General features: G+C 45.1%; 3 protein-coding genes across 3 annotated transcripts; all 3 read left to right on the top strand.

Annotated features, from left to right (window-relative positions):
- On the top strand, positions 3,814-4,834 carry LOC8074480 (flowering-promoting factor 1-like protein 1). The gene has a single exon (XM_002457546.2). The coding sequence runs from the start codon at positions 4,058-4,060 to the stop codon at positions 4,379-4,381; it is 324 nt and encodes a 107-aa protein (XP_002457591.1). The 5' UTR covers positions 3,814-4,057; the 3' UTR covers positions 4,382-4,834.
- LOC110433620 lies at positions 7,039-8,645 on the top strand. The gene is made up of 5 exons (XM_021456109.1): positions 7,039-7,048; positions 7,740-7,968; positions 8,263-8,338; positions 8,461-8,538; positions 8,631-8,645. Exons 1-5 carry the CDS (start codon positions 7,039-7,041, stop codon positions 8,643-8,645), a joined length of 408 nt encoding a protein of 135 aa, XP_021311784.1.
- On the top strand, positions 12,890-13,944 carry LOC8074479 (rapid alkalinization factor). The gene has a single exon (XM_002457545.2). It carries the CDS (start codon positions 13,137-13,139, stop codon positions 13,563-13,565), a length of 429 nt encoding a protein of 142 aa, XP_002457590.1. The 5' UTR covers positions 12,890-13,136; the 3' UTR covers positions 13,566-13,944.

The raw sequence follows: 15,857 nt of genomic DNA, 5'->3' as shown, positions 1-15,857 counted from the left end.
TTTGGAACTAAACAAGGCCTAAATATTCGAGCTCAGGCTGAAAACGAGAGAGAGAATCACACATGAAAGATGAACATATATATTGATCGACTGGTCAGGTCGCCCATGCAGCTAGCCGTTCAGGAATATATTATTGTGTAGGCGATCATCTCGCGATCAGACCCATCAGCACGTGTTCAACTCGTCAAAAATAGTTAGGCGCGCACGAGCTCGCCTTTCCATGCGCCGGGTTACTATCTTAAAGATTTGCTGTACAGTTTACACGTACGTGAGAATATGTGTATGCGTTGTGTGTACTGCATGCAATATATACGCGTACGATCCATTGATCAATCAGTCGGATATGATTCCCCATCGAGAGTTTCTTGGCTGTAAGTAATCGCATACATGCCGGCCAGCTCAGTGACGGAAAGTGCGTGCCATTCACAAGTTGATGTACTTAATGTACGTACCCACTTACCGTACCTAATTAATCATATGTATCGATCCTTGATGGTTCATTCCTTGCTTTTTGTTATAATACAGGAACATGCAAATTAAAGACCCCGGTTCCAAAACAGGGGCATATGCCACGTAGGGCTTCTTCGATCCAAAACAGAACCAATTCGTGTGTGTAGATATAGGTAAACGGTTTCTATCACAAAAAGGTAGCATATATGCATTTAGATATATAGCAAAAGTAGTATATATACATCTGTATAATTTGCCGCGTCGATGGTCCTCGTACTTGGACGGATGCTGTGCCGTCGGATGTTTCTAGCGGATGCTTTGCCACTGTTTTTATCTACGACTTCACCTCACTGCTTGCTTCCAAAGTGTTGTGTTCTTTGTATTGGGTTCATCCATAGGGTTGTTAGGTAGAGGGTCCCTTCCCTCATGTTTCTTGCTTTTCGTTTGTGTTGGGGACTTCGTTGGTAATCCTATTACTTGCGAATCCTTTGTATCAGTTACTTTGCCGTTCTCTCGGCTCTTCTTCTTAATGAAAAATATGTGAGGTCGCGATCTCGAAAAAAAATACATCTGTATAATTCATTTCCAAATATGAGTAGTTCTTTTTTTTATGGAAATATGAGTAGTTCTTGATTTTCTAGAGTAAAAGTTATGTATATATACATTCAGATATATAGTAAAAGCTGTATACAAAAGAGTCAAAATAACTTATAGTTTGCGGTGGAAGGAGTATCTCTGAAGTTACAAATCTTGGTTCACTACTCTCTCATTTCTTTTTCTTTAGCGACACAAGCAAGTAAAGGTTTAAACATATTACTCTTTGATTAACACTTAAAAAATTTAGAAAATACCATTACAAATTTAGTATCACTGGAATACCACACAAAAATTTTCATATAGTTTCAAATGCATAGCCGTAGACGACATTATAAAATATATGAGAATAATGTAAAAGTGTGGTGATAGAGACGTGGGTCAAATAACAGCGTCTTATATAAAAACGAAAAGGATCGGAGGCCGGAGTGTTACCAGGGAGGGGATGGTAATAAGCAAGGCTCTCTAATACTTTCAGTGATAGATCGAAACTTGTGTGCTGTGTGTTTGGTATGTATTGATTGCTACTGTTAAAGTGTCACTCTGCAGTAGTATGATCTTATTCCTGTACTAATATAGATTAAATCATCACCACAGATGCATATACTACTATATCACAAATTCTCCAGCAGGATCACCACAGAACACAGATACATATACTACTATATCACAAATTCTCCAGCAGGATGCATGGTTTAGCTAGGTAGGACTCGTAGCTTTATACCTAGCAAGCCGACTATTCGTAATGCAGAATAGAGAATCAGAAGGAAGATAAGGAGAACTTTAATTTTGGCACACACAGCAGCTTAATATATACGTGAAAAGGCGACTTTGACATACACACCAAAAAACAAGCATTTCCTTTGCGGTGCGCGCTCACCATGTAACTGTACAACCGAACCGACTCTGAGATTTATCAATCCATGAGCTAGCTAGCATAGCATGTGCCAAGTTAGGTCCCATTTCAGAAGCCGTTTGCAGTCTTTTTTTGTCAAACGATGTAAATAAAATGGCTTCATCCAGAAAACTTCTTAAATTGTGCTTCCAAAGAGATATGAAGCAGGGCTTCACCTCGTCCTAGTGGGTTCTATATGGAGTTTATGTGAGAGCATGTTTTAATTACAAGATCTACATGTGTAAAATGGTTTATCAAAGCAGCTCTAGCTCCATCAAGACAAAACTGTTTATGGACCTGAAGGAAAAAATAAAGAAGAATTTTACAGGTGAAGTAAAGTTGTGCCAAATGATCTTAATATTCACGGGAATTATAGGTAGCCAACAAATGTGCCATCACTTACGTAGGCACCAGGGGAAACTAAGATAAGCCAAAATCTCTCTTTGCGGATGCTCCAAGCTTGCCTACAGCAATTGCATCCCGCATTATTCCTGCCGTACACCAAAATATATACTTGACAATGAGCGAGGATCAATTTTGTTCCCGGCCGATAAAAGGCGAGATTGATCTCGATGATCGATCAAATTCCCTTTCGCTAAAAAAAAGAATTTGCTCTAAGGATGAGGACGTACAGCCCAAATTCTCTTGTGCGATGGCTAAGTAAAGGAGTAAACTATAGCGAGTGAATCGTATTCCCTTGATCTTGAGTAGTGAGAATTTGGCCCCCCGATCCTTTTTGTTTTCTTTTCGGGGAAAAGGTTGGTAGGATTCCGCACACAACGTCTATATTTTTTCTCTCGACAAGCGATCGAATACTTATCTAACTTCCACAGAATTAACTTTATTTATAAACAATGCATTCATGAACATTTCGTAAAGGTAGTATAGTAGGATCGCCCCCATTTGCAATTAAGCAAACATTTTCATTCCAAAACATCCCCATCAAAAGATGCAAAAATTTGGCGATATTTCTCTGCCTTTGCTACGTGCCGTGACGGTGCTGCGACACGTGGTGAAATCGCGCGATTCTCAAACTGATCTATCACCTGAATTCGGCCTGAACATAAAATATATGGCAGTAGGTTCCAGTATATATGAAACGATTTAGGCATTGTTTGGATGTTGTCGGATTGATCTCAATCCACATGTGTTAGAGTGGATTGGGGTGGAATTTAGTTCAAGTTCCACTCCAATCCACTCCAACACATGTGGATTAATGCGAATCCGACTACATCCAAACAAGGCCTTACTACTTTTCCGGAGACTACACATTCTACAGTGCGTGCAATTATATATGGATGATGTCGGATGCACTGCACTATCCACACCACACACTTTTGTACAATCCGTGCAGTGCACCTGTGCGTGGATCTTTCATTTCTGTCTTTTCGCAAAAAAAGAAAATATATTCCAGGTAGCTTATCAAGCACATTGAGGATCGGAGCAGAGAGAATCCTTAACTAACACTGTTACAATATATATAGGTAGATACATGTATACACATATATTCTCTCTGATCCGGTGTACACGCACTCAAGTATATAATCTTCTTCCGTTCCTCTTCCCTAGCTCTCTAATTTAATTTCGATGTTCAGAATATATAAACAGCATCTTTGCCGTGACCTAACCAAGCTAACTGCGAATCCACACCTGCAAACCAAGATATATGTTCTCCTGATCTCTTGCTAGCTGGCTTACTTTTCCCTTAATATTTGCCTTCTTCATTCATTCATTATCTAGCATCATGATATATCTAGTACGTGCCCTGTATGTAGCTATAATCTATAGTGGTAGAGTATATATTCACATACGTGTACTATAACATCTATATATGTATGTGTTGTATGTCTCCTACATCCATGTCACATCTACCCCACATCATCAAAAAATACCTTTGGCACTTTTTGGCTTTCTTCATGCTCTACCCTGCCTTCATGCTCTATATATACACCCTTGATCGGCCTCCCTTGCTTCATCAAACATCCATCCATCCACCACACAATCCTAGCTCCCGGCCAGCAGCAGCAGCAGCAACACTAGCTAAGCTATAACCATCTCTCTGCTCTGAAGCAGTACTCAAAGCTATCATCACCATCCTCTCAGCTCAATTAATCAATCATGTCTGGCGTTTGGGTGTTCAAGAACGGCGTGGTCCGGCTGGTGGAGAACGGCGCGGCGGCTGGCGGCGAGGCGGTGCGGCGGCGGAAGGCGCTGGTGCACACGCCGAGCGGGCAGGTGGTGCGGTCGTACGCGGAGCTGGAGTCGGAGCTGCGGGCGCTGGGGTGGGAGCGCTACTACGAGGACCCGGCGCTGTACCAGTTCCACAAGCGCGGCTCCCTCGACCTCATCTCCCTCCCCGCCGACTTCAACAGGTTCTCCTCCGTCCACATGTACGACATCGTCATCAAGAACCGCGACTCCTTCAGGGTCGTCGACGTCTGATATGATCCATCCATGCATCTGCTTGATGCTAGCTACCTACCTACCTACCTCTTGTTAGCATCTCGATCAGTCTCATCAGTATCATCGATCGTCGTCTATGGTGGAGAGCTTGCTCTTGTTAATTAATTAGTGGTGACTTTGTGAGGAGTACGTGCACAGCAGCTAGATATATAGCTAGCTAGTGTTTGACAGTCGCCGTACGTGAGTTTGCTAGCTACTAGCTACTATGCATGCATGTCTCGCTAAATTTGATTTCGAAGCAGTGTGTGTGTGAGTGTGGAGCTGATCTGAATCAGTAGCTTACGTGTGTAGTGTGTACGTGCCAGCAGTGTGTGTGCGTGCTGTCGTCGTCTGGGAGTGATGATGTGTAAGTTGCTCGAGACGATGGATCACGCATGCGTGTGACGACTGTACATTTATCGTTTGTGTGCCAGTGACCACCACCATTATTGATATATGCGTGCATTTTCACTATAGTACACACATTATAGTTTCAAGAAGAATTAGGGCACGATGCAGGAGCTAGCTCTGCCAAATCAATGGAGCTGAGACCGAGAGCCGCTGCCATGTGCCAAGTATGAAATGCAGAACAAGCAGGCAGCAGGGTGTGCGCTGCTGTGGCAAAAATGGCCCAACGATGCCAAGGAACACTCTCCCAAAAGGCCCTTTAACGAACGGACGCGCACTTTGTAATTCGGCCCGTAGTTCCATACGAGCCGCCGCGGAAACAAACATGCGGTTCCCACTTAAGGCCCATCATGGTCCACAAAGGAATAGAGATAGAGCACGCACGGCGCCCCCTTTCTCCGTTTTCATTCCTTCTTTCTTTGGGCCCTGGTACCTGGTATAGCGATAAACCCAAAGTCCAAAAGCAGCTCCAAGAGCATTGGTAAATATATATCAGCCACTGCTTTTGAGCCAAAAAAAAAGTATTTTTTCCTTTCAGAACATATTAGTATCAGCATCAGTATCAGCATCAGCCATACAGAAATGATTAGCCGAACATGGCGATAGTTGTTTTATTTATCTATATTTAATGTTCTATTCATGTGTCGTAAGATTTGATGTGACAAATTTTTTTAAAAAAAATAGCTTTTGAGAGGCGAAAACTAGACGTAAACGAGGCCTGAGAAAAAGATAAACCGACAGGACAAGCACCAAAGGGCTACTAGACGATGAGGTGAGGCTCACAGTCACAGTCACAGGTGGACCGTGGACGGCGACGTGAGAAGGGCTTGCAGGTGCTACTGTCCCCTACCGCCGAAGCAGATCCAACTGAAACGGACGGACGCGCGGTACACCCGATGACCCCTCCTCCGGCTACACTTTGACCACCGCGCCGCGCCCCGCGCATCGCATATACTTATATTTATATAAGGACTATAATGCAATATATATATATATATATATATATATATATATATATATATATATATATATATAAGCTACGTAGCCGCCTCTACCAAAGTGTAGCTTGTCATGATTATAATGCAAATAAATATAATATATACACTGATACGACTCATGGACATTGCAACGCCCATGGATTGCTACACTAATGAAAATAAAATAAATAGTATTTACAAAGCAAAGGAAGTGCAGTTGGTCATCCATCAGAATCGATCGGTCAGCTATAGGTCGTCCTATGCGCGCATGCTGCAGAGATCAGCGCGTGTATACACACATGACAGACTCAGCTTGAGCTACGCAGTTTATTATTAGTTCTCTGATGGCAAGAGGCCGTCGTAATTCGGACATACTAATCGCTCTGGTAAAAGTATCTGATATATGAGGAACACAAGCAAGCCATGACCTCAATTGCTATATAAAATTAATAGCCTGTGGTTTCAAGTGAAAATCTTTCTGGGCACAATTTCGAGAGAAACGTATACGGGCGCTGAGGTGACGACGCCTTGGTTCATTATTGGACTTGGACCTGCCCGCCCGCGTGTGGCTGCTATAGCGTGCGTTGGGGAGAACACATTAGCCTATTCGTCTAGAACAACGAAATGAGCAGAGAACGACATCGAGACGACTATTTGAGCGTCTTTAGGCCTTGTTTAGTTTGTAAAATTTTTCAAAATTACTCATCACATTAAATCTTGCGGTGAATACATGGAATACTAAATATAGATTAAAAAATAATTAATTATACCATTTATCTGAATTTACGAGATAAATTTGGGTGCCCTAGCTCGTGAACAGATTTGACATATTTGCACAGTTTATCTGTAATTTACTGGATAAATTTTGGCGCCCTAGCTCGTGAACAGATTTGACGCATTCGACCCCATCGCATCGCGCCCGCGTACGTGTGCGACGTCATCGTGGGTCGATCTCGCCGGCCGATCTCACTCGTGTCCGGCCGGCAATCACCAACCGTGCGGCACCCGGACCGCATCTCGTGTTGAATTGGTAGTACGCGTGCCGGTGCAACCACCCCCGGCCTGCGCGCCGCGCCTACGCATGCGCACTCGTTGCCTTAGCTATTTGTACCTCTCGGCCTCTCGCTTGGACCTGTCGTCGTCGTTTGGTGCACGGTGTGCGCACCGGAGACCAGTCCGCCGGCCGCCGGGTCAACTGCTTAGGGTAGCTCCCGTGATGATACGTGTGTGGTTTGGCAGTGGCAGTCCCAGTGTCTCGGCTTTCCGGCCGGGATGTCTGCATGTTGTAGCAAGGCCTTGTTTACTTACAATTTTTTTTTACAAAATAAAAATAATAGTACTTTCATTTGTATTTAATAAATATTGTCTAATATAGACTAACTAGGCTTAAAAGATTCGTCTCGCAAATTATAGCTAAACTGTGTAACTAGTTATTATTTTTTATCTATATTTAATGCTCCGTGCATGCGTCACAAAATTTGATGTGACGAGGAATTTGAAACTTTTTGCAATTTTTTTTTTGAACTAAACAAGGCCCAAGAAGCAAATTAAAATTTCTACAGTACTTGTAGTAGTTTATTGCTTTTCCTTTTGCATGAGGCGCTCTATATATATATTTCGCCAGAACAAACATCAGGCCGGTTCCAAATTACGGAGTATATATAATAATCAAGCTGTTGTTATCACCATTCCTTAGCAGTCAGCTCTTTGTTTTCACTACTACACAAACGAACTTCCGTGACGTTGCTACTGTTCACTTCGTGGCGGGCGTTTTTTTGCCCGCTGCTGTAAATCGTACGATTTACCGCAGCGGGCACTTATATATTTTCCGTGACGGATATATTAAGATGCCCACTGCGGTAAATCGATTTACCGCAGCGGGCAACCTATCATGCCCGTCACAGTAAATTTTGAAGCCCAAATATATAAGGTCTCTACCTGCTGCTGCTGCTAGCGGTGATTATTCAATTTAGTGCCTCACGGCCTGCTGCTGGCGGTGGTGGTGGCGGCCCCGCTGTTTCTGGGCAACGGCGACGAGGCGCTGGCGGAGGCCGTGGCGGAGCTACTGAGCCCCGTGGGTCTGCTCCTCCTCCCCGTCTTCGGCAGGTTCCCCGACGCCGTCCACCGCGTGGGAGGCTCCCCCGTCGGCGTCGCTTTCATGCTCCTCCTCATCCTCGCCTTGCTCTACTACCACTCCTCGCTCTGCCCACCTCCTCGGGCGGCGCGGACAGAGCACGGCGGCACGGCGGCGCGGATGGAGCCCAGATCCACGGCGGGGAAGGCACCAAGACATAGATCCCCCTTTGTGTCGACATGAGGTACGCTGCTCCTCCTTCTCTTCCTCACGTCTCCCTCTCTTTTTTCACTCATCTCAGTGTTCTTCCTTCTCTCTTTTCAGATCCGGTGAAGGAGCCGCCACGAGCCAGATTTGAGAAGGTGGATTAGAGTAGATCCATGGACTACGACCGCGACAACCCTGCACCGGCGGCGCTAGGGTTTTCCTGGCGGCGGCGGCGGCAACAACCTGGATGGGCTCATCGGGCCTCTGGATGGGCTCGACAGGCCTGTCCAGGTTTTTTTTTGTTTTTTTAATCATTAACCGCGACGGGCAACATAAGGTGCCCGCTACGGTTAATGGGATTAACCACAGCGGACACCTTATGTTGCCCACTGCGGTAAATCCATTTTCCGCAGCGGGCACAGGCGCCCGCCACGGTGAGGCCACGATTAACCGTGACCTTTCATTCGTGGTGGACGCCAATGCCCGCTGCGGTAAATGTAAAGTGCCCGTCACGGTTAAACAGTTGTGTAGTAGTGTTTGTTTCAGCATTTTCATTAATTCTTAACTATCCGGGCGTTGTTAGTTACACTGTTCATGAAAGTTGATTTGATCTGGACGTTTTCATTCTTGCACGTCCACCGCAGCTCCAATCATGCAGCAAGAAAAATGCACGTACGGGGCATCGACACACCTTTGGCTTTTGGGTGGTTCCTGTGGCCCAAAAAAAAGAAGAAAAAAAAACCACGCAAAACAAGAAGAACTTGCAACATCACGAGACGTTACACTTGTAGGACTAGTCTCAACAGCGATTTTATAAAAGTTTCATTTATATTAAATAATATGTCATCTCAATGAATATGATAACATCTTATAATAAGAAAAGAGAATATTTGAGTTTTACCAAGATGAAACTGGTTCACAGTGTTTCAAACCTCTCAGAAGTTGGATCATGGTTGAAAACCGCACCGAGGCCATTTAATTTCATCCTCGTCCCTTCCTTCAATCCAGTGCCGCTTGCAATGTACATGTGCTTCCCCCATCCTCCGTATTGCAATAGTGGTGGTCATTGTTGGTCGGCAACATTGGCCACGTAGGCGCCATAGGGATCAGCCACAGAGATTAAGAACCCAGTGCCACGGGCCGCCGTGATATGTGGAATGGTAGGGGCGAGGAGGCACACAACAGCATCATGTTCGTGGTTGTGCCTATAACCAAGGCCGTGGCGAAGTCCTTGTCTATAGGTTGTCGTCCATCTTCTTGTGAAGTTATGATGAAAATTATAGTAAACTTGAGCTCAGGGCTGCACTTTGATTTATGTTCAAATTGTTCAGTTCAATTTTCAATATAATCATGTTTCAATTTAGTTATCCAGGACGTGACCAAACAATGAAGGTTATAAGGCATGACTTCAGATTGAGTAAATTTTAGCAAGTCTAAATCATATGTGGCTACATAATCTATATAGCACAGTGGATCACAAACGCTATTCAATAATTCAACGGTATGAGTAACCTATGAAACTTTGATATATGAAACTATGCATTGAGATATGATGTCGTAACTCATAAAACCTATAAAGCTGATGTAGCATTTTTTAAAACAACATAATGAAATTCACAATTGAAATTATTATAATAACAGCATGAGCATTTCACTTCAGTGCACAATAGAAAAGATGAAAAGGAACATGGACATGGTTCCGAAAACAAAGGCAGGGAAATTGAATTCGTGCGGAAGCCCAAGCTCATAACTAAAACACCTTACATATAGGCCCAGAAGAAACAGTACTCCTGTCAACTGCGGCGTTAAACGGCTATTAAAGTTCGAATTAATATTTCGAGTGCCAGGTCCATACAGTACTGTACGCAAGTTAAAGTTCCAAAGAGGACGCCAGGCCAGCAGTACCATCAAGCTCATCAGTCCCAGAAAGCTACTACTGGTAGCATATTGCCGTGTGTGATAGGTGATGACTTCACCGATTACAAATTCACAATTAACAGGAGATCTACGGCTCAACCTGTATCTGGTGTGTGGGTGCGTGAACGGCTAAATTGTACTGTGTGTGTTTCATCATATATATATATATATAAAGTGAAGCAGAGACATCTAGGTCATTGGCTCCCTCGATTCCACCAGACTTGAGACGACCTATCAGCAGTACTACCGTGCTACTTCCTCACTGTTCATAGTAGATCGAGGACCAGTTAACATGCAGCAAGCGAATACCCTACCAGGCACGTGCATTGCTAGATATCGTAGAATGTAAGGGACTGAATTGATGTTGATCAGTGTGGCGGCATTAATCACAAGATTTATACAGGAGTATGGTTGTACTATTGAGTTGCACCTTAATTTGTTTCTACTGTGATTAAACGACTTATTGTAGCGGCTGTTAATCAATTTTAACAAGTGTTTGGAAAAAAATGATTTCATCAACACACCGTGGTCAATAAGTAGTGCATACTAGGGCCTTGTTTAGTTCAAAAAAAATTTATAAAAAAATTCAGATTTTCTGTCATATCAAATCTTGCAGCGTATGCATGGAGCATGAAATATACATAAAAAATAACTAATTGCACAATTTGTCTGTAATTTACGAGACGAATCTTTTGAGCCTAGTTAGTCCATAATTGGATAATATTTTATCAAATACAAACGAAAATGCTACCGTATCCATTTTGCAAAAAAAATTAGAACTAAACAAGGCCTAGGAGCAACTCTCAAGCTCATTCACTGTGGGGGTATAAATCCCTATACCCTCATGGGTTGACATGGGCCGCACCATCAGAGGTGGCTCGGCCCACAAGATGAAGACGTGCGGCGTACGATGCTGGTCGACGTGCACCGCAAGGCTACAAGATATTGTACCAAATAGGATACTTTGCTTGTAACTCTGTCCCTTCAGGATATATAAGGAGGGGCAAAGGTCGCCTAGAGGACAGATCATACACAACTCAACTCGACACAATTCAATCCACAGCAATACAATCAGACGCAGGACGTAGGTACTACGCCCACACGGCGGCCGAACCTGGATAAAAACCTTGTCCGTGTCTGGCGTCACCATCAAATTCATAGCTTGCGCACCTGTCTGTCGATAAACTACTACCGTGGGTATACTCCAAGGTAGATTGCCGACTAGCTTTCGTCGACATTCACTTGGGCCTGATTTTGAGCACACAACCCCCCACCCCCGTGCACTCGCAAAATTGCACTCTTGTCCTCGGTGAGGCCCTCTCCCGTTTCCAGTGCGGCTAGGCCCCTTGAGGACCACTCCCCTCGTACCGTCCCTCAGAGAGGCTCTCTCCCGATGTGGTGAGCCCCTTGAGGGCGTGTCTCCTCTTCGCTGGCGAGGCACCCATCATGTCGGTGCTCGGCTCTCTCCTTCTCCTCTAGTGCCTCCCTACAACATAGAACATAGCTCGGAGCCTCAGACAGTTACAATGGTCATGAGAAGACGAAAAGTGAGTTCCATTTGCTAGTGTGTATTGGGATTTGAGAGCTCTGATCAGGCCCTCAAGAGTAGGGGAGCTTCTCAAATCAAAAGTAAGGATTTAATTTGAGAGCTCTGCTGCAGTTGCTCTAACTTGAGCAAAGAGTACTGCTCAACTCCGGTATAGTAAAGGGTTTTATGTGTAATTTATGCTCAAGTGGGGAGAAAGGAGGAGAAATAAGAGAAACATGCTCTAAATTTACATCGAGCTTATGAAAAAACAAAAAACTTTATGAAAGGAAAATGTAAATTATAAGTGAGCTAACTAAAATATAAATACACTGATACATAAATTTTAAATGTTCATACAACAAGATGTATTATTAATCTTAGCTAGGTGGTGTCAACGAGCTGTATTGTTAACTTTAGCTCTCACTCGCCAAGCTAAGCTGGTGTCAACCAGGTGTATTATTAACCTCAGCTCCCACTCGCCAAAAGCTTTCACCCCAAAAACCAAAAACTTTTTAAGATTCTCCGTCACATCGAATTTTGCGGCACATGTATGAAGTATTAAATATGGTCAAAAACAAAAAACTAATTACACAGTGTAACTGTAAATTACGAGATGAATCTTTTGAGCCTTGTTAATCTACAATTGGATAATATTTGTCACAAACAAACGAAAATACTACCATAGCCGAAATTTTTTCGTTCCGATAACTAAACAAGGCCCTAATAAGCTGGTCTCGCTCACAGCCAACTCACATGTGCCGTGCAGGCGCAGGGGGTGCACCCTCCGTTGTTGTTCCGGCCGATCGAGGGACCAACTGCCAACGTGCCTGGCATGCACGCACGCGAGGCCCCAGCGTGCCCACCCTGCCTGGAGGCCGCCGTGCGTACGTGCGTCCTTTGGCTCCTAGTCGTCCTACAACTCCTACCGAGCTAGCGTCTCTCGCTCGCTACGCTACCGGATAATTTCGCCTTTTTTTTCCCCTCCCCGAGCACCTGGGCTCGCCGAGCGACGCTAGCTCGTGATCCGATGCGCACACACACTGACACACACACGCACACCAACTGCCTGCCACTGCCACCCACCGTCGAGATCACGCAATCATGCCGTGCGTGTACAGAGGCTAGGAGACAGGCGAATAAGCGATGGTGATCCGCGTGTGCCGCCTCCAACGCCCGCCCTTCCGACGGCACCGAGCACGAGCCGGCCGAGCGCAATGATCAGGTGTGTGTGGTGACCGCGTCCGCGTCGCGAGGCCGGCAGGCCTACGTTGATCCATCGATCAAGACCGGCCAACGGTCGCTGTCACGCCCGCCCGGCCCGCCCCCACAGCGCCGCGCCGACGCCGACGCCGACGCGCCATCTCTCCCCTCCCTCTCTTCCTCTCTCGCGTGTCTCGTCGCGGTCCCTCTCGCGCGTCCTCAGTCCTCACCTACTCAGCTACTGCCGTCGATCGGCTCCGCCATTGCTGCCATGATATAATCCCCCACCCCCACCCCGCGCTCTCCCACACCACCACCAAACGCGACTGTTTCTTGCATCGGCCGCGCGCCGGCCCTCCACACCCATCGCACCAGCATCCAGCAACGACACGCCGCCGCCTCCGCCCTCCGCCTGCGCGCGCGCATTTCAGCTCGATTATCGCCATGGCGCCGCGCCTGCAGCTCCGCGCCGCCGCCGTCCTCGCGCTGCTGATGGCCGTCGTCTCCGTGGCCGCGCTCTCGGCGGCGCCGGCGTCGGCGGCCGGAGTGGCCGTCGGCGACCTGGCCGTGGCCCATCTGGCCGGCGCCGTGGTGATCCGGCGCGGCGGGCGGACGTGCCGCGGCACGGTGGGCGAGTGCATGGAGTACTTGGGCGCGGACGCCGAGGGCGAGGCCGACGTCGCGGGCATGGCCACCGGCGGCAGCAAGCGCCGGGTGCTGCAGGGCGGCTCCGGCTACATCGGCTACGACGCGCTGCGCAGGGACAACGTGCCCTGCTCGCAGCGCGGCGCGTCCTACTACAACTGCCAGCCCGGCGCCGAGGCCAACCCCTACTCCCGCGGCTGCAGCGCCATCACCCAGTGCAGGGGCTGATGGCTGATGCTGATGTTTTCAGTCCATTCTCCTCCCCAGTTAATGTTAATCGCAGCTGCTAGCGTTAAGGATGATCGATCGGTTGCTGTGTGATAGCTTCATGGTGATTTTCATTTTTGAATCTTTTAATTTGAGAAGACATGCATATATGGAGGTCGTCGTCTTTGCTGTGCTAGCACAGCTTTGTCCGGCTGATCAAGCGGCATCTCCATGACTGGTCCATCGATTATTGTGGTGCAGTGGATATGTGTCTGTGCTGTTGTTGCTAGCATCCCTTTCAGGATGAAAGTAAAAGTAATTATTTGTGATGATCGTGTAATTTTCTGGTGTCTCTGATTTTACAGCCAATGAATAATTTGCAGTGCCTGCCTTTCATTCATACATACTATAGCATTGTTTAGTTCCGAAAAGATTTCGGATTTCGGTACTGTAGTATTTTCGTTTTTATTTGACAAATATTATCCAATCATAGATTAACTAGGCTCAAAAGATTCATCTCATGATTTATAGGCAAACTGTATAATTAGTTTTTGTTTTTATCTATATTTAGTGCTTCATGTATGTACCGCAAGATTCGATGTGACGGGAAATCTCGAAAACTTTTTGGATTTCGATGAGAACTAAACAAGGCCTATATGATTATCCTCATACGCCTGAAGCAACATTGTTATTATTTCTGCATGTTTATTTCTTGATCGATTCAGTATATGAATTTTGGCAGCAGGCCAGGTTTGTCAGGAACGAGACGTCAATTCCTTTTGAGTTGAGCTGTCCGTTTCTGACCATCAACTTCACCCCCTTTTTCTAACTTTCTTTGGGTGATCGGCGGATCCGGATCAGAGCAGGCACTATGGAGGCCAATCTTTAGTCATCTTTCGTCTATGAGGGAAAACGACCTGGTCATGTAGTAGAAAAGATCAATTCAAATGGCTCAGCGACCGGGATTAGCTAGTAATCTGTATTAAAACTAGTCATTAGCTGATGCCACCAACTGTGGTTGGGCTGTCATTTTTCATCATATGTGGAGTCAATGTACCTAGGAGCTTTATTGTTGGCATAAATAAAAGCAGGTTCTTTTGCTTTTTCAGAGGGACACGTAACAACTCCTTGATTTGTACAGCCCTATAGCAAAGTGACAGTAAATCTTTACAACGGCCAGCTTGGACCACCTTCCTTTTTAGTGAATTCTTACTTACTACATCGGTCCCACAGAGAATGCTCGTTATAGTTTTGCTCTAAGTCAAACTATTTTATATTGGATATTATTAACTTTTACTATACATATTAAAATAAATTTACTGAGAAAATATTTGTCTACTGACAGTAATATTAAGTAGATGGAGAAATGACTAATGATATTTTTCTACAATTTCTTATAGTACTCCTGCTGCAACTCATGGAAATAGTGTCAATGGTTATAAATCTCTCTTTAGGCGTCCCCCAACAAGTAGTTAGGAGCTAGCTATTCTCTGACATGGACAAGAGAAGTAGAAAAAAAACTTGTCACTGGTGACATTCTCATAGCTAGGCTCACACACTTCCCCAAGAGATGTTGGTCTCTCCTCTTGTGGCCCACGTCATTAGCTATGCAGTCTAGTAATTATTTTATCGTTTTGTTCATACATCTCAACCGACGATTTACTCGTGATGTTTGGGACACCCTTAATCTTGTGAAGGTCAAGCTTATTGACCTTATGTGTAACCATGGCTTGTTCAGTGTCCACTCTCTTTCTAACTCAAGCCGTTCTTTCTCTATAGCGAATGTTTTCGCTTCCCCCACTTTTTTCTTTTCTATGTCAAAGCCTCCTTTTCCACTCGCACTTAAACGAATTCCTCCACATATATCATCACCCCCATCTCGCCTCAACGCTTCCTTTGCAATCTTATTACCCATTGGTCTCTTTAGGCCACCAGACTCATTAGACTATGGACTTCTAACTTCAGTTACTTCACTTGTGGTACTATCAACAATGTTGGGACGTGAGTTTTGTGGAGTTCCATTCTTGCCAATCTTTTCTTTCTTCCTAGCACCATTCTTATGGACTACCAAATCGGCAAATCCTTTTGCTTTGAATGTCATTTGGCATCATCCTTCAACTTGTTCCAGCAATGGATTATTTGGAACGAGTTGTTGTCTTCGTCTTTGTCCATAAATACTTGTTACTTGAAGCAATTGCATCAACGTAGATGCACATGTGAGAATTTATATAGTTAACATTATAGTTGTCACTGCAAATGAGAACGTTGATGAAAACAAAAAAGTGACAAAATAATAACTTTGTTCTAAATAGT

Source organism: Sorghum bicolor, chromosome 3 (assembly GCF_000003195.3).
Source record: "Sorghum bicolor cultivar BTx623 chromosome 3, Sorghum_bicolor_NCBIv3, whole genome shotgun sequence".
Classification (NCBI taxonomy): Eukaryota; Viridiplantae; Streptophyta; class Magnoliopsida; order Poales; family Poaceae; genus Sorghum; species Sorghum bicolor.
The sequence above is the reverse complement of the archived record's forward strand: the minus strand, read 5'-3'. Positions and strand labels throughout refer to the sequence as shown.